This window comes from Salmo salar, chromosome ssa21 (assembly GCF_905237065.1).
Source record: "Salmo salar chromosome ssa21, Ssal_v3.1, whole genome shotgun sequence".
Classification (NCBI taxonomy): domain Eukaryota; kingdom Metazoa; phylum Chordata; class Actinopteri; order Salmoniformes; family Salmonidae; genus Salmo; species Salmo salar.
Genome location: NC_059462.1, coordinates 24820905 through 24839676, shown reverse-complemented (window position 1 = coordinate 24839676; position 18772 = coordinate 24820905). Strand labels below are relative to the sequence as shown.

General features: G+C 40.2%; 1 protein-coding gene and 1 long non-coding RNA gene across 5 annotated transcripts; one reads left to right on the top strand and one right to left on the bottom strand.

The window, feature by feature from the left end:
* Nucleotides 1-1939: 1939 nt before the first annotated feature.
* Nucleotides 1940-11396, top strand: LOC123729560 (uncharacterized). The gene is made up of 3 exons (XR_006761189.1): nt 1940-4258; nt 4447-4542; nt 4786-11396. It is a non-coding gene; the product is annotated as an uncharacterized lncRNA (long non-coding RNA).
* Nucleotides 11397-15524: 4128 nt separating this feature from the next.
* Nucleotides 15525-18012, bottom strand: tri13 (Tripartite motif-containing protein 13). Of its 4 annotated transcripts, none has more exon segments than NM_001139899.1 (2): nt 15525-17282; nt 17994-18012. In NM_001139899.1, a coding segment is annotated over 1 exon segment (1155 nt). In that variant the 5' UTR covers nt 17277-17282; nt 17994-18012; the 3' UTR covers nt 15525-16121.
* Nucleotides 18013-18772: the final 760 nt, after the last annotated feature.

Below are 18772 nucleotides of genomic sequence, written 5' to 3'. Positions count from 1 at the left end.
TTCTATAAGAAAAGGCATCAGAATTTGTATAGAGAACTTTTGGGTTTGTAGAATGCACCATGTGAAATACACTTTACTGTTATGAGTGATATTAAGTGAAAAATGTCCCCCATCGTCGATTATTGGTATGTTTGTGTTGACTTAAACTGATAAGTGCAGACTGGTGTCAAGTATTAATTTGCCCAGTTTAACTCTGTTCTCCAGAGAGAAAGGGAAAAAGAGACCCTCCAATGCAACATAAATGTAGTTGTGAGTGTCATATGCAGCCCATATCATGCTCACTACAGTAGTTATGTCTTGCAAATTTTATCAAGAAGTGATACTAAAGTTAGCAGTGCAGCATTTGCAGGAAGTAGACAAAAATTAACACAGTGGCATAGGAAACATTTTTTTATTATCTGCATCAACAAAAGATTTAGGCTAATGGATATTTTTGGATGTGAAATATTGGTGCTAGCTATATCATTGCTTAAAAAAGGAATATATCTGACCAAGTGTTAGTCAGGTGAGCCCGGTAGTGAAACACAAGTGTTTGTGTTGTTCTAGAACGTTAATGACATTTGGTGACTCATCATTCTGTATTCTCAGGCCCCTCTGGCAAAATGGGCTCCCACCCCCATTTCCTGGTGGAGTTGTGCCTCTCTGCTCTCCCGGCCTGCTCACACGTGTGATAGCTGGTCTGTAGAGAACCATCCCATGCAGCACAAACTCTGTAGTATTTAAATTCACCATGATGCGAGCGGGTTTTTACAGGTTTTGTTGGTTATTTTCCAGGGCACTGTCGTGGAGTGTGGTTCCACAACTATGCCATGTCAAAAGCAGGCCATAAAGAGGCAATAGTGGTGCCTCCCTCATAAAACAGGATACTACTTCACAAGTCCTGATAGTGAACCAGTTAAGATTAAAAACTGTGGGGAATCCATGTTTGAAATTATTTGTTGAGTATTATGGTATTATGTAAAATGTAGTATTGAAATGTTCTCCCCACAAAGTGTATGGCTGCTGTTAGGATGTCACAAGTGCTTATATAATGTGGAGCGTATTACGTTGCTTCTGTCATGCATACATTTTTCTGACATGTTTTGCATTGGCGTCAGTCTTTGCATAGGCCACAGTGCATCCTAGTGTCACATTTGCACACGGCAGATTATTACACCTTCCCCTTCTACTAAATGACGATTCCTGTAGTGTAGGCCTACTAAAAACAATATCTCAGGTTGGTGTGATGGGCAAATATATTCGTCTTTTTTTTTTTATGCTGATGAAGTGGCAATGCCACTTGTATATCAGGGAGGGTTTTGAAAAATCTTGGTGAAGTTTGTGCAGTTCTTATTTAGTGTGTGTGTGTGTGTGTGTATCTATATATCACACACAGTCCCTTCAGATATTAGTCACACCCCTAGACGTTTTACACATTTTGTTGTTACAGCCTGAATTTAAAATGGCTGAAATTGAGATTCACTGGCCTACAGACAATACCCCATGTCAAAGTGGAATTTATGTTTACAAATTAATTAAAAAGGAAAAGCTGAAATGTCTTGTGTCAACTTTTCAACCCCTTTTATGGGAAGCCTCATAAGTTCAGGAGTAAAAATATGCTTACGTTTCATGGACTCACTCCGTAGGCAATAATAGTGTTAAACATGATTTTTTTTTTTTTAATGACTACCTCATCTCAACCCCACACACAACTATATGTAAGGTCCCTCAGTCGAGCAGTGAATTTCAAACACTGATTCAACCACAAAGACCAGGGATGTTTTCCAATGCATCACAAAGAAGGGCACCTATTGGTAGATGAATAAAAAAAAAAAAGCAGACATTGAATATCCCTTTGAGCATGGTGACGTTATTAATTACACTTGGTATCAATACACCCAGTCACTACAAAGATACAGATGTCCCTCCTAACGTAGTTGCCAGAGAGGAAGGAAACTGCTCAGGGTTTTCACCATGAGGTCAATGGTGAATTAAAAACCTTTAGTTTAATGGCTGTGATGGAAGAAATCGGAGGATGGATCAACAACATTGTAGTTTTTCAACAATACTGACCTAATTGACAGAGTGAAAAGAAACCCTGTATGGAATAAAAATATTCCTAAACATTCATCCTGTTTGAAATTGGGCACTAAAATGCGGCAAAGAAATGAACTTAATGTCCAGAATACAAAACGCTGTGTTAGGGGCAAATCAACATGAGTCTGAGTACCACTCTTCATATTTTCAAGCATGGTGGTGGCTGCATCATGTTATGGTGAAACTTAATCCTAGAGGAAAACCTGATTTCAGTCTGCTTTCCACCAGAAACTGGGAGATTTATTCACCTTTCAACAGGACAATAACCTAAAATGTGGCCAAATTGACACTGGATTTGGTTATCAATAAGACAGATGGTGAATGTTCCTGAGTGGCCAAGTTACAGTTTTGAATTAAATCTATTTTAAAATCTATGGCAAGACCTGAAAATGGTTGTCTAGTGATGATCAACAACCAATTTGACAGAGCTTGAAGATTATTTTTTAAAGAATAATGGGCTAATGTTGCGCAACTCAAACTCACAGCTGTAATCGCTGCCAAAGGTGCTTCTGAAAAGTATTCACTTGGGTGTGTGTTTTCATTTTCAATAAATTTGCTAACATTTCTAAAAACATGTTTTCACTTTGTCATTATGGGTTATTGTGTGTAGATGGGTGAGGAGAAAACATTGAATACATTTTGAATTCAGACTAACACAACAAAATGTTGAATAAGTCAAGGGGTATGAATACTTTCTGAAGGCTGTGTCTGTGTGTGGGGATATATAGTACTGTGCAGTGCAAAACCTTTTATATCCCAGTAAATATTGCTCAGTCTGTATGGACAACATAATGTGTTGTGGTCACTAAAGCTGTAATTCTATGGCTTTGCTGTGCGGATGGTGGTTCTATGGATGTGCTAGACTGCTGACATGTCTAAATGCAGTATTTAATGTATTAGTGAGGCCGATTATAAACATCACTCATTACATTTTAATTAATGCTGTCTGGTTGTACCATTTTTAAATCCTCCACAATAAGTTTGACTCCATCCTATTGAAACACATGGTGTATTTTACAAGTCAATTCAGGCTTGACTTAAGGGAAGCTACTGGTTAACATGGCTGCCCCAGTTACTTAAAATACTCATACTTACAGAATATTATGTAGTAACATTTGAAAATATGGTTGTCCTTTCTAGCTTCAGCCTTCCAGTTAGGCTTTTCACTGTTTTTCTTTCTTTTTTACACTGGTTGTAGTCAAACGGGAACAAGCGGTCCTTGAGCTTAATTGTGTAAAAATATATAATTAATATTGTTTGAGTATGGGTGCCAGTATACAAAACTGTAAGATGACTATGGGATATAGTCACTCTCTTTAGGCCACATCAAATGAAATGGAGTATCTTATCAGTCAGTCAACCGGATGGGGGAGATGTGAGAATGTAACCGTAGTGGCACTCTGCTGGGCCTCTTTTCCTCTGGGTTTGGGGATGTTTCATGATATCCCCACTCCACCAGCCCCCAGCATCACAAAGCGGCATAGCCCTTTTTACACATCACGAACGGGAACTGTGGATAAATCACATTTTTGTATCAATGTGTGTCTAATATTGTAGTTACATTTTGGGGCCCTATGCTAAACCTAGCTTGTGGGATGGGGAGGGAGAGACTGTCATAGGACTGGAATTAGTGGGAATGCATCGCAGAACAGCTTAACTGTAAGTTGGGGCTTGTGTGTGAGTTTAGACACTTGTCAGAAGGGAGAGTGAGTTTTGGCCCAAGTGTGTTGATGGGGTGCACTGTGTACGTGTGAGAGTGCTTTGGATACACTGGGGGTGTGTCTCTTAAATTCACACACCCCTCTCTCTTTTCCTCTTTCTCTCACACACCCCTCTCTTTTCCTCTTTCTCTCACACACACTGAGCTTGGATCCTAATCTCCCTCACTGCTAGTTCTCTGGCCTGCTCCTCTCATGGAGAGATGACTCATGTTGATTACTAATGCGACAGGCGTTGGTTTGGTGTCAGTGTTTATGGCCGGGTGAGGGTTGTGATGGAGCTGCAATACGTAGGGTAGTTTCTCTGTCATTTCTCTGTGGGTCCGGTGCCGAGGAGGCGTCAGTCGGGACGTAGCTCTGAAATGGCCGGCGTCACACTGCTTCTGCTTTGTCTACTTCCTGTTGATGGCTTTTCTGGCCCTGCAGTGGCTACAGTGGGGAGATGGAGCAGCTCTATTGAAGTGGTGAGTAGTCAAGAGAAACACCTAGTGTTTTGGTAGTTAACCAAGTTTTGTGTACAATGTACATTCATGTGTTTGGTTTACCGTACAGGCAGGGCAGTTGTGTGAGCCTGGGATTTTCTACAGTTCTACACTAGGATGTCTGCTATGTGAGGGTGAACGGGTGTGTGGGGCATGCTTTTTCTCCACAGACGCATGCTGGTCATGGGAATAGTTGTATGGGAAGCCCTCTCCCTAACCTTGACTGGATGTCTCCCCCCCAGTTCACTATACATGCATCTGGACTGGTATGTAGAGTTGAGATAAGGCTGGTTGTGTTAAGGTTTTCAATTGGGTTTTATGTTTTCCCACATACAACCGGGTTTGAATTTTGTTTACACCTCTCCTTTTCTGCATTATCAGATGGTCGGCCTGCCAGGCTTTTTTTTCTCATCCCTAGTGTTCTCAGTCCTCAACACATTAATTGACTTGAAAATATATTGTGTAGTGTTGTTGTTTTCCAGTTGATCGTTTTCCTTTCTTTTCTCTAGTGCTGTGTTGGAGTGAGAACGGCCCTACTGTAACAGACCCGCCTGACCGTGAATGGGGAGATAGATTGGTGCTCGGAGTTCACTCGCAAGTCTCCATTAGTGGAGTCGCGTGAAATGAACAAACTGTGTTTGACTGTGTGTAGGCTTGGTTTGTGAGTGTGTCTCTTCTCTGACATTGGTGTTGTGCAGAGGGAACCCCAGTCAGTCAGTTAGCTCTGCGGTCACTCTGCCTGCCTTGTTCTCTACTGGGCATGTGTTGTGTGTTGGACAAGTGGGAACGGGCTGCTGAAGTTTTTGCAGGATTAACACCCACAACTGCATGACTGGTGTTTCTATGGCTTAGAAGGGTTCCTATTTATAGATGTCAGGCCTGGTGTAAATTACTATAAACAATAAACTGAACCTCTACCTCCCTGCCTGCACACACCCCTGTCCAAAACAGTTACCTCTGGCTAGTTACTCACCACATTAAACTCTACTATTTTAGGGTGAAATTAACTCTCTAAAAGACATGAATACACCCAAACCAAGTGTGGAATGGTCACCTTTAAGTCCCTAACCATTCTAGATGAATGCTGAGAATTTTGGTTTAATGTGACTGGATTTTGGTAGTTTGGTTCTGTTAATAGTGATTTATATTTTGTTCAATTTATTGTAATGATTTTATTAAAATTGCAGTGTCACGTGTGTGGGAGAGGGATAGTAAGAAATGTGTTTGTAGGTTGTGTCATTGAAGTATAATTCAAATGTAGGCCTATATTATATTTTAGAAAGTGATTGCCACCTTTAAAAAATCAAACATTCTTAGATAATGGACAAGAACATCCCTCCATACACAAGTACCCAGTTCTTCCAACTTCAGTCTAGTTACACCATGTAGTTACACCATGTCATGGTGTAACTAGACTAAAGTTGGAAGTACATCTGGGTTATTGTGTATGGAGGGATGTCCTTGAAAATAAAGCCATAGCTAAGGAAATTGCCCTATTATGTTAAGTTTGACTTATTTTCTTTTTAAAAAAAATATAGATTTATCTAGTGTGCCATTTTAGTTGTATGTGAAGTTGCATGGGACTGCTTTCAAACCTAAAATCCTTTCCCAGAATGTAATATCAGGCTTCTATAACTTGTTCAGTAATTTGAAATGTATTTGCATTTTTGGTACTAGTTGTTGTCTAAACTGAATTATGATATGACTGCTTTTTATATTTGACAGCATTGTGCATACAATCCTCATAACCTACTTAAAATAATCAAAGAAAAATGATAACTTTTCCCTCAACTAAAGTCTGGATGTATCAACCCTATCAAATTAATTATTTAAATGACTGAACCATTCTACCATTGAATAACAATAAAGCAACATTTGAACATTTACATAAAACAATTGTCAGTACAGTTGAGAAACTTCTTAGAAATGTCCATATAGCCTACACAACATATACGCACATAGCAGAACAGACTTTTGTGTTACAAATGAGGCTAAACTAAGTTTGCTCTTGACAAGAGAATGGTTTGTGATGGGGGGGTCTAGAGCATCCTGCCCCTGTGGAAGGGGGTCACTCGACCTTTGCCCCCAGGGTCAGGTCACTCTGAGAAGATTATTCAGGGTGCGAGCCATAGGAACGGGTTAAAAGGCTGAGGAGCAGAGGCGACAATGGGAGAGAGCAGGGAAAGGTTAAAGCCATAATGGTGTGTGTATGGATATTGGGTTGTAGTGACACCTGGTCAGAGCTCCTCTTGGCCCACTGACGCAGTCTGAGGCCTCATTCACTCACCTGGTTCGTGAGTTAATTTATGATTTTTCATAAAGGTAAAGCGGGAGCGAGAGAGACCCAGAGAGGGACTGTCTCAAGGAGTGGTGTGTGTGTGTGTGCGCACAAGTGTATTATTTTTCTTTAGATCAAATCGGGTTCGATTTATTTTTCAATCAACCGGGGGAGTGGGAATGCAATTTAATTAGAAAAATATGACATGCCTGACTTGAAATGTAATCAACTGATATGAAGTAAGTCTGTATACTGTAGTTGCTGGTATGAAAAGTGGGTTAAAGTGGTACAGATTGTTTAATTCTTTATTACAATGTACATGAGTCGGAAGCATTAATATTATTCAGGCAATAATTAACACTTCTCGTGTTAGTGACCAGAATACACCTTTGCTACCGCAGACCTTCAATTGAAAAATTATATGGATTTTCACTTTTAATTAGTGTTCTAGATAAACCACTATAAAACTTGGACCTTATTTTTCTAGTTTTCTTGTCAGCATCATGAAATATAGGCCAGTTGCAATTGAGGCCCCCATTTTAAAACCTCTTTTGAAAAGGGGGCATATTTAAGTGACCTCCTATCTAGAAGTCATTTGTGGTTTGCTTTGCTGCACATTTAGTTGTCAGTGGCTTTTTAACTAATTATCTGAGAGAATTTGTATTCAGTATGAGGGAAACGGAAATCTATTAATCATTAGTTTTCTTGCGTGTCTTTTGACCCACCTTGTCCAAATTAATATTTGTGCCTCAGAGAGGGAGAGTGTGTATTTGTATCCCTCGCTCACACTCTGTCCTGGTTAAGTACTTTCTGTTCTATGAACACTTAGCAGAACACAATGGAGCAGGCATTATCTTTGTAACCCAAAAGTACTCAGCCACAGAACACCTGGGATACTGCCATCAATGATCAACACTATCCCCTGGTCATGTAGATTTTGTGTATCATACTTACCATGGAGTCTTGTACCAGTGAAAAGGCTTCAAGTTGAGGCTCACCAAAATCTAAAAACTGAAATGGTAAAAAATATGAAATACTGAAAAGATTGTGTTAGGAGGCCATAGGATGCAATGATCTGAAATTCGAATAAATTAAAACACAGCCTATCAGCTGTTAGTACAATTTCACCTTGCAATATTTTGGGGGGTAAATGACTAACTAAAGATATTATTTCTCATATGGTATAACTTGAGTGAAAAATGAAATCCTGTGAGAAAATCCTAGGCCAAATGTCTTTTTAGCTAACTGGCAGTGCTGCTGTTAATTTAGAAGTTGTAGTGTAATTAAACTGTGTAAGATGCCAAATGTGTTTGTGTTCACTTCTCTGCTCCCACCCTGTAATACCGGGGCCCATCTCCCGACAGCACTGTTAACGCTGGGTTATTTCCTTATACACCCACAGTTGTCCAAGATGGCGTCATTGTTTGATAATCATTATAAACACCTGCTTAGGGAGTAGAAAAAGCACATATTATTCGCTCTATCATCTCTATCATTTCATTTGTTTTCCAAATGCTTTATTTTAAGCTCTGACAAGGTCCAGTTGTAATTCATGGCGATGGACTTCATATCCTTGGATTTTGGATGCCTCTGTTGTACACACAGATTTGTGGTCATATTTTTCACACACAACCCAGTCCCCTTCTAATAAGTTACACCAATCATTTATGAAGATGCTATCGCTGGCTGGCCAAGGGGGAGTGGATCATCAACTAATTAATGGTCTTCCAGACGTCCCTTTTTTTCTATTGGTGACATTGATCAGAGTTGTTGAATTGTGCCGTAGTGCATTAGTGATATTACCAGAGAGTGGTTATCGGACCTGATCAAATCAGCGGAAGCAGGCGATATTTGGAAACTAGGGTAACCATAATTGTGCCTATGATGCTAGTTAATACCACACCATAACTGCTGTATCACTTTATAAACCCTGTTTGTCTGTTTGCTGCTCTACTTTTCAATAGGTTCCCCTTTGACCAGATGGAAGTTGAAGGATGGTTCATTCAAACAGCAGTCAACCATTTTTTTCCCAGTACAATAAATGTGACTTAGCAGAGTTGGGGACTAGTCTTTTTTGATAACTGTCAAGTGACTTGGACATTGACATTGTGATTTGATATTTATGTCCCTTTGTCATGCTGTGGTTCAGTCTAATAGTACTTCTGTTCTACTGATCTTAGGGCATATAGTGAGTAATACATTTTCATTCTTGAACTGACTGATTACTTTCAAAATGGGCATTTTCTAGAGGTATAGCAATTGCCAGATTTTTATTGTTGAATAATTAAGATGTACATGTCTGAGCTGTAATATTTGTAATTTTGGAAACAAAATGCTCTATGACGATGAATTATATTTACTCTAACCCAAGCCTTGGGGCCAGATTTATAAACGTTGCACTATAGTTTAGCTAAGTAAAACTGGCCTGATGTGTGATTTGAAAGTGAAGTGATTGAAACTGCATCACCCCTTCAATTTAGCCGATTCAGTCTCAACCTGTCATAATACACTAACACAAGTGATCTTTTGTAGAAGAGAGAAAAAAAGTACAACCTCGGTACTTTGCCTTTTTTTATTTAGCTGATTATTTACCCCCATTCTCTCCTCTGCTTTTCAGATGGTTTGAGAGTCCTGGAGTTCCTTTCAGCCACCGATAGACCATCTGAATGCTGCTTTCGGGTGATTCCTCACAAAACTTGAAAAAAATCTCTCTATTTTTTTTTACATTTCCACTTTGTAATCCATATAATGTTCCTTTGGAGCAAGTATTGTTGGCATATATTTGACATTTGTATCTAAAAGCATATTTGAGAAATAATCTATGTTGGCCTACCCAGACACCATAACTGTTGATCTATATGGGGCACAAACATAAGCTTCATGTCATTTAAAACCTCATTGTGTGCTCTAAAATGAGAAACATTTAATAATGTAAATGTATGATTTTGAAAGTATGAAAATATCACAATTTTTCTCACTGTGTTTTATGGACTGACAGAAGGTAAGAGCGGGATTTTTTTGTTATGACCAAATGTATGTGGTGGGGGTATGTTGAACGCCATTCTTCCTATTGCGAGTACAGAACAGCAGAGTACAGTACATTATACTGTACTCTGGTGTACTGTACTGACCTATAGTCTACTTTTCTGTAGTGAACTATACTGTACTGAACACTACTCTGCTGTTCTGTACTGGCAATTGAAAGAATGGAGTTCTGCATACCCCCACCCCACATATATTTGGTCATAACTCAAAAAGTCCCAGAGCTCCCACTAACATTCTGTCAGTAAAATATGAGAAATTGAAGTCGCTATATTTGTGATATTAATTTCCATACTTTTCAAAATATTAAATGTACATTTAAATCTTGCATAATGAAATGTTTTACTCATTTTAGCAGACACAATGAGGTTTTAAATGACAAGATGCAGTTTGTGCCCCATATAGATAAACAGTTATGGTATCTTGCAATGCTCCTGGGTAGGGCTGAAATGTCAAATATGCCAACTTGGATGAATTATTGCTTAAATATGCTTTTAGATACAAATGTCAAATATATGTCAACAATACTTAATCCAAAGGACCATTTTATGGATAAAATTGTGACAATCCAAAAAATTCCCTTTTGTTCTAGTTTCATGTGGACTCACTGTTTCTTTCTCTGATGTGTGAGGGGGAGATAGTGAGCCAGAGGATGAGGGTATGCAGGAGAGGGAGTTGGAGAGGATGAGTGTGTGTGTGTATGCAGGAGTGCTGAGGGGAGTGAGAGGTGTGTGTGTGTAAGGGAGAGAATCAGAGGATGTGTGTGCAGAGGGGAGTGAGAGGTGTGTGTGTGTAAGGGAGAGAATCAGAGGGGGTGTGTGTGTGTGTATATATGCAGGAGTGCTGAGGGGAGTGAGAGGTGTGTGTAAGGGAGAGAATCAGAGGATGAGTGTGTGTATGCAGGAGTGCTGAGGGGAGTGAGAGGTGTGTGTAAGGGAGAGAATCAGAGGATGGGTGTGTGTATGCAGGGAGTGAGAGGTGTGTGTGTGTGTGAGGGAGAGAATCAGAGGATGAGTGTGTGTGTATGCAGGGAGTGCTGAGGGGATTGAGAGGTGTGTGTGTGTGCAGGGAGAATCAGAGGATGAGTGTGTGTGTATGCAGGGAGTGCTGAGGGGAGTGAGAGGTGTGTGTGTGTGTGTGTGTGTGTGTAAGGGAGAGAATCAGAGGATGAGAGATGGAGCTGGTTGTGGTGGTGCTGTAGCAGCACAGAATGGTTTGTGGGTTACACAGAGATGCAGGCCGTACTGTGCTGCCGCAGTAACGCCTGGACAGACGGCATCTGTGGAACCACCCGGAAGAGTGTGTGCGGGAGAGTGTGTGTGTGGGATCCGACTGCCTCATCACTGGCTGCCTTGCTGTAGCAGCACGTAAATATTGGAGTTAAAACTACTGCTGAAGCCTCCAGTATTGAACGTGCTGCTGAAGCAAAGCTGACCGCTAACCACCGTTAACTTACGGCGAGTCTGCATGCATCAGTCCCTCTGCTGCGCATCGCAGGAGAACGGTGCACAGAAGAAGACACCGAATGGAGAGGGACGCTGTGTGTCGTCATCTTTATGACAGGTACATAATTATTAGGTTAAGCAGTTGTTTTTGTCCATTTAACTTTTTTACATGTATGTTGTATTTTATAGTTAATTTTGGGGGGGGGTTATGTTCATATATTTGTATATACGTTAACATTTTCTTTGCACATTAAATCATGCAAACAAGTCATAATTTAGACTGGCCCATGTTTTTTTTATTTTTTTAATTAAAACTCATTTGTATTGCATTCTCTAATAAACGTTTTTGAAATGATGCACGTTTTCCTTTTTTTATATTCTCACTATATTAAGTTCGCACTTCGCAGTGTTTTAAAGTTACTATCATGCTGTTAATGTGTATTTTCAAGCCAAACGCTAATTACATCTCCATTCACCATGCACTTCAGAGAAAATCCAATTATTGAAACGATACAAATAAGCGACGTGATTTATCAATTGACCGTATATTTTAATCCTATGAAGGTTATAATGTGTATAGGCTCTTGAACCAGCTTTTGGTAAAATGTTTCACTGTGCTGTAACAAAATCGAGTTTTTCAACCGCCTACAATGCCTTTTTGTGGGAGACGAATACACATTAGAACCTTCACCTTTACACTGCTGAGCAAATCAATTGAACATTATTTTGGTCAAGATAGGCCTTGAACAAGAGTTAGTAAAACGAAGTAGCCTCCTAGCCTGTGTATAGGCCTCAAGTGAGCCGCACTGCACGTTCCACTGTCTAATTTACTTCCATTCAGTTTGACTGACTAACATAGGCTATGTCGGCCTATTCGGGTAAATTAGCTTTTTGATTTCTGGGAATATTCCAAACACTAATTTCCAGCTGATCCGTTTTAAATGTAAACTTAATGTGTATAATAATTTAACCCTAATTTCGAAGCTTTTGGGGTGGTTGCCTATTTTGACAATTAAATGAGGCAGAGAAAAATAGCCTTATTTGGCTAAGTGAGTAGAATTTGGCAATTGGCCTGTATATTTTAGCAAGTTATGGGCAACAGAATACTCGTAAACTTGTCCAAAACTCATTGTGGCTCGCCTACAATTAGTTTATTATATTTATAGCACCAGTCCTGTGTCAACACCTTCTAAACAATCGCGAATGTTACCTGCGAGTTTATCACATCACACAGCGAGTTTCACACCTGTATATAGCGGTAAGGTCACCGAATAGGCTTATTGGGACTGACAGATCTGGGGCTAATCGTGGGCAGAAATGCATGCTATACTGTAGCGTAGCATATATGCTGCTGATGATAGGCCTAACTTTGATAAAGGCCAGTGATATATTTACAAGCCATGGCCTGCGAGTACCTGCAAGGCCATGCATGGTCACACTCGTCAACATGCAATCTACCGAGGCTAACGCTTGATCTATACTTTTTTGTCAATGTCCTTCAGATTATTGTGGCGTTGCAACGCGTGATCAGCCTATTAAGTGTTCCTTCCAGGGAATTTGGCCAATTTGAAATGTACCAATGATATTCCCTAAGTGACCTGTCTATTGACCTATAGCGTGTCTATATTATCAGCAATTTAAAAGAGGATAGTCTACATAGATGATATATTGTGCCAGCTAGCATAAACAAAGCAATTTGATAAATTCCTATATAAAATCAATTATCACACATGGAATAAACCCCGTCGCCTGTTATCAAGATGAGTCCCGTTATATATCACTTGTGGCCTAATATCTAATTGAAAGTTTCAGGCGAATGCAGTCAACCACCAAACCACGCCCTATAGTCTAGTGTGTATTTGGTATTATTGTGAAACTTTAGCAAATTGATTTCATGATCTCTGGCTTGTCTATAACAGGCTTGATTTTTGGGCCACCGTTTTTGTAGCCTCCACCAGACTTTGAACGTGAGCGAGGCCTGGAAGCCGAGCCTACCGTTATTGTGACAAGCAAATGGTGCAGAGCGCTGCAATGCCAATTGAAGGGAAAAGGGCTTATCACTGGCTACCATGGACAGATAAACGCAGAGTCAGGATTTGCATGGTTTGAGTCCATATCTTATTTTAGGCTTATTCTAACTTTTTAAAGCAAGAATATAAAGCAATATGTTAATTTAGTATAATACACACATAGTCCAAGCCTACACACATTGCACTATAGACTACCATCCCGAGATGATCCGTGTCCCACACGTTTTTATAAGGCTATTTAAATAATATTTAAATGATACATATGATACATTTTTTTGCGATTAAATGCTTAGCCTAAAAACTTAATTGCTAAATTACTTCTACAGACCTATTTTGGGTATCGACTATGGTGGGTTTTCAGGGGAGTTTACTTTATGCAGGCAGTTGGTGTATAGAATGCTTTACACTGGTCGAAAATAGTTCTATGCGTTTATATTTTACTTCCCAAACTTTGTCACTGCACATAACTACCGAAACATTGCCATTTTAATTAAGGGTATTTTCTCTTAAAACTATTTTGAAGAGCACCCATGTCTTTGTCATGACTTTCCCATGCTTTATTTTGTGAAATTATTCGAGAATATTTAGTGAGAGGCCCTAATTGTACGTCTGAAGATGGAGTGCCTTTGAAATATAAAATAACACGTCTGTTTGGGAATAGAAAAGTGTTGGCCACGCATTATAACCTCTCGTTGCGCGTTTGGTAAAGGCTACCAATCATTTGTTTAAACATTTATTTTTATTCTGGTAATTTAAGTGCGTATTTCAGTGCGCATCTGTTCCTTCATATAAGACAAATCATTTTACTTTAGAAATAATACAATTCACTAGTCAAACTCGGCCTAAACTATTGCATATTCTTAAACACCTAGTGTAAATTAAATATCTACATTTGGTCGATAACTTTCTGGGGGTTTATATACGTCAGTGGCACTGTTTTATTGTAAAGAAAGGCCTATCTGAGGCACAGTTATGTTGATTGCGCAATTTGCGCACCATATGCAATTAGGGGTATAGCCTATATCAGCATTTTCCAACCTCGGTCCTCGGATCCGAAGTGATGCACGTTTTGGTTTTTGCCCTAACACTACACAGCTGATTCAAATGATCAAAGCTTGATTATTAGTTGATTATTTGAATCAGCTGTGTAGTGCTAGGACAAAAACCAAAACGTGCACCCCTTGGGGTCCCGAGGACCGAGTTTTGGAAACCCTGGCCTATATGCTATTCCCACGGAATGTTATCCAATATGTTGAATTTAGTTGGATTTTGAATAATTAATAGGAAATTGTTAGAAAATGATTGTTATGTAAGATCATTATGCATGCAGGCTCCATTTCATCACGTCATGTCATCACACTATCTGTTGGGTGCATCTAGATGCATCATTATGCCTAATTATATAATATATAGGTATATTTGCATTTGTTTGAAGTCGTATTAGTTATATTAATTTAGTTATTATAGGAAAGAAAAAGACCAACTTTACATTTTCATCCCTTATTTGCCCGGCAACAGTCGGGCTATATATATACATGCTGTGACGTTGGTCCTGAATTGTGGTCAGTGCTTACATCATAGGTTCATGATAGGTTTGTTGACTGATCACGGGATTTCCGTCAGGATTTCGTTCCTTCAGAAAAGTAAAAACTGCAGGACATGACCAATGGACAGTAGAGCCTGCACGTGAATTTTTATTGGACCTATATACAAGCACTGCTGCAAATTTCAATTGAAACGTTGTAGGTCTATGACATGGTTTGCTTTCTATATGTTGGAATAAAAAAAATGGGATGAGTTCTAAGAAGCATGCTGCGAGCAATTCTTACATGGATTGCATAGTTGCCCAGTGTAGGCAACAAGTGCCATCTATGACAAGCCGTGACATTCAAAGTTGAGCACACATTGACTGGGACTGGTACAGTTGATTCAATCTGTATTTCATCCCAGATGTGTAGGCTATCATTTATTGTTGTGAATGGGATTTGAGAATTAGATTAGGCCAATTATTGCCTTTAAATTTTGCAAAAATAAAAAGTCCCCATAAGCCCAAAAAGAAATTGGCACTGTGTTCATAACGTATCCTAGGCCTAAAGTCCCCCAAATTTTTTTTGAATGATGGAAATTAAATTGCTATATAGCCTAATGTGATATTTAGACAAACCATACCGATGTTTGTATAGTTATGCAACATTCAACCTTGCCCCCCGTGGAGGTTAAATCGCAGTGATGACGGATCCACAGGGAAGGCGAGCATCAAACAAGAATTTGGAACGCCTGAGCGAGTGCATGGCATTTCATAATGTCAGTATTTCATCTCACTTGAGCAGTGTGCACACCAATAGAGAAGACTTCACTTCTGACGTTTACCGGGAAAAGTGCACGTGCGTAAAATAGCCAGATAATTTTGGTGAAACCCCCTCAGTCACTCAAAAATAAAGATGACGAAAAAGACCAAATTTGAAGTTTTATTAGGCAAAAGAGGAGGCTGGTGACACGGTATGTGGCGTTATGACAACAACAGACTGTCTGTAAAACTTGAGGCAAAAAATAAATCAAATTCAGACTTTCTAGGTGTAAATATTAGGCCTTTGATAAATAATCTCGCATATGACATGTGCATATTAAAGTCAATAACGATCATGAGGTGACTTTGACTTGTAGTTGTCAAAGTGTTAGTGTGATCATATGGCTTGGAGAAGGATGGCTGGTGCTCCAGGACAGTGCTGCTGCTTAATAACATTCACCAAACAAGCTGTTCTCAAATCTGACAACATTCAATGTACTGCAATAGTGTTGTGATTCTCTTAGTGTTATGGTTGTTTTTTTTATATATTCTTTATAAAATACTAAAATCATGATACATATGTGCTTGTAAATACTTGAATAGCTTTCTAGTGTTTTTTATAAATCTACTTAGGCCTATAACTTTTACATATAGGCTTTCTATCAGAGTGCTTCAGATCCAAAAATAGCACATTTGGAAATCTAAAGCAACTTATGACGTCGAAGAAATTAGCCAGTTGTGTGAAAGAGGTTCAGGATACATTTCAGCCACGCACCCACCAGGCATCCACTACCTCTTTCCAGCACTGCCATGCACCGGTAGCCAGCTCCAGCCAGCCAGACAGCACGGGCAGGCAACTATGGCAGAGCGAAGAGACTTGGGCTGACACCGCGGTCAGGCTGTCCAGCTGCGGAAGCACCAGGGCGCATAGTAACAGGCACACAACAATCACGATGACTCTCCCCAGCGTTCTGCCGCCGACACGCGGGGTTGTTGAGCAATACGCGCTACTCTCTTGGGGGACCGAGAGCTTGTCCACATCTTTGAGCTTCACTGAGTCCCAATTTTTGACGTCGAAGTTCCCGACCAGGTGACCGACATCCATGTCTATCCGGGAGGGTAGCGTCGTTTCCCGGACAACGCGCAACTTCTCCCTGAACTCCTGCATCTGCTGAAGGAAGCAGAGGGGGTCAGTCACATTCCTGAAGGACTCAGCGATGCTGAGCGCGCGTCTCTGCTCCTCCAACGCAGCGCTTAGTTTGTTAATCTCGGGATCGTAGGCTTGCATCACCACCAACTTCAGCGTCTCGAAATCAGAGAGGATCTCATTCTTTTTGTGGTCCAGGGTGCTGATCAGTTTGATGAAATAGTCCGTTACTTTCTCTGCATCCCTGGAAACTAACTGGAGTGCATTTTTCTTACTGGCTTCCAGTGTCTCCAGGCAGGTTATGGTATCTGCGCTGCGCCAGCTCTCCACTCCCTGGAACAGCTCCTCAAACGCAGCTTTCTCCTGCTCATATGCATCTTCCAGGGCACAGAATTTATGTCCTTTATGGTCGACAGTTGTTGCGCAAAATCCACAAATAAGTTTCAAGTCTGTGGCACAAAATATATTAAGTGGTTGACCACTGTGGTGTTTGCACAGCACCATCCTGGGTATAAGTCTGATTTTGTTGTATTTCTCCACAATTCCGCGTAACGAGTAGTTGATCTGGAGGGTGTTTATGCCGTTTTGAGGGGTCTCCTTGCGGCAACTGGGACATTTGAATGGGGGTCTCCAAATGGGTCCTCGGTTGTTCCCCTCCAGAATCCCCTCCAAGCACTTCTTGCAGAAGCTGTGCGAGCACGGCAGAACTCGCGGGTCCTCAAAGAGACAGCAGCAAATTGGGCAGGTGAGGTCCTCCTCGAGTAGCTCCATGGTGTTCTGAAAAAAAAGACGACCAGGATTGAGTGGAGAACTAATCGAAAATAATAGGTCAATACACTATTCCTCAGTCATACATACCCGTTTATCTACATCACCTAGCAGCGCAATGATTCAGAGCCAGTGATGGTGGAAATGCACATCACTAGAATTGTACAACAACACTTTGGCTAAAACGCACGAAGTATCCACTCCTGCGACTCCAGCGACTGGTGTTAAAATTCAGCCACCGTCAAAATGAGAAGCGTCGATGTGTCCGCGTAAAAGATGAAAATAGAAAGCGCAGTGGAACATCATGCTAGTTGCATTGGCTATTTGTCTGAAAGACGCTTCGCCACGGACCCTTACCTAAGTTCAACGACCTACTTTTTAGTTTTCACACTAGATTTGTTTTGTTTTCTGAGACGACATATCACGCAATCTTTGAAGTTACACAACCGTTTCATCCAGCTGTTCTATATGCAGAAGAGATGGTAACGACTAAAGGTCCCTGCCTCAACGGTAAAAGCCCGCTGAAACGTTTCCTTAGCAGTAGAAGCTATGCTAAATAAACACAAACTTACACTTACGATTACCACTCAGTATAAACGAGTTGCAGTGTATAATTTAGATCACACACGAGTATGTCCTATTGGCAAGGTATTGGTATGGTTATGACAGCTTTTGCAAACGTAAAGCAACATGCAACTGGAGAAGAAGAAAAAAACTCACCAGCTGCTGAGACGCAAAGTCCAACGCAATCATACTTCTTGTTGCTGTGCAGACTTCGCCCTTTCCGGGAGAAAAAATTAACCATTTCATGATCACAGTGCTATGCTGTAGCGAACCTTCCAGCTCTAAATAGCGCCCGATACAAGGGGCGCGCAGAAAATGAAACCATCTCAATAATATTAATGGACAACGGTTTTACGCACACATTTTTATACGTTTCACAAACAAGATGCGTTTTCTTTTTCAGTACGAAAAATGCAGAGGATCCCTGCAAGTTGGAGTTGGGAGGGGGACTGTTGCTATGCAAAACATTACAGCATGAAAGACTGTCACAACCACTATGTTTTTAGTCACCCGGTTTTTGATCACTGTGTCTATCGCCCCACTTTTAAACATCATTATGAAGTAGTAACGATAATCTATTTAAGCAATAAGGCACGAGGGGGTGTGGTAATTGGCCAATATACCCCGGCTAAGGGCTGTTCTTCTGCACAACACAAAGCGGAGTACCTGGATACAGCCCTTAGCCGTGGTATATTGGCCATATACCACAAACCCCGAGGTGCCTTATTGCTACTATAAACTGGTTACAAACGTAATTAGATCGGTAAAAATAAACGTTTTGTCATACCTGTGCTAAATGGTCTCATATACCACAGCTTTCAGGCAATCAGCATTATATATATAATGTATGTATATATGTATATAATATATGTATGTATGTATATATATGTATGTATATATGTATATATATATATATATACATATACATACATACA

Excerpts from the sequence above, each read along its gene's own strand:
- tri13 (XM_014164605.2), bottom strand. The coding sequence starts at position 17,276 with ATGGAGCTACTCGAGGAGGACCTCACCTGCCCAATTTGCTGCTGTCTC.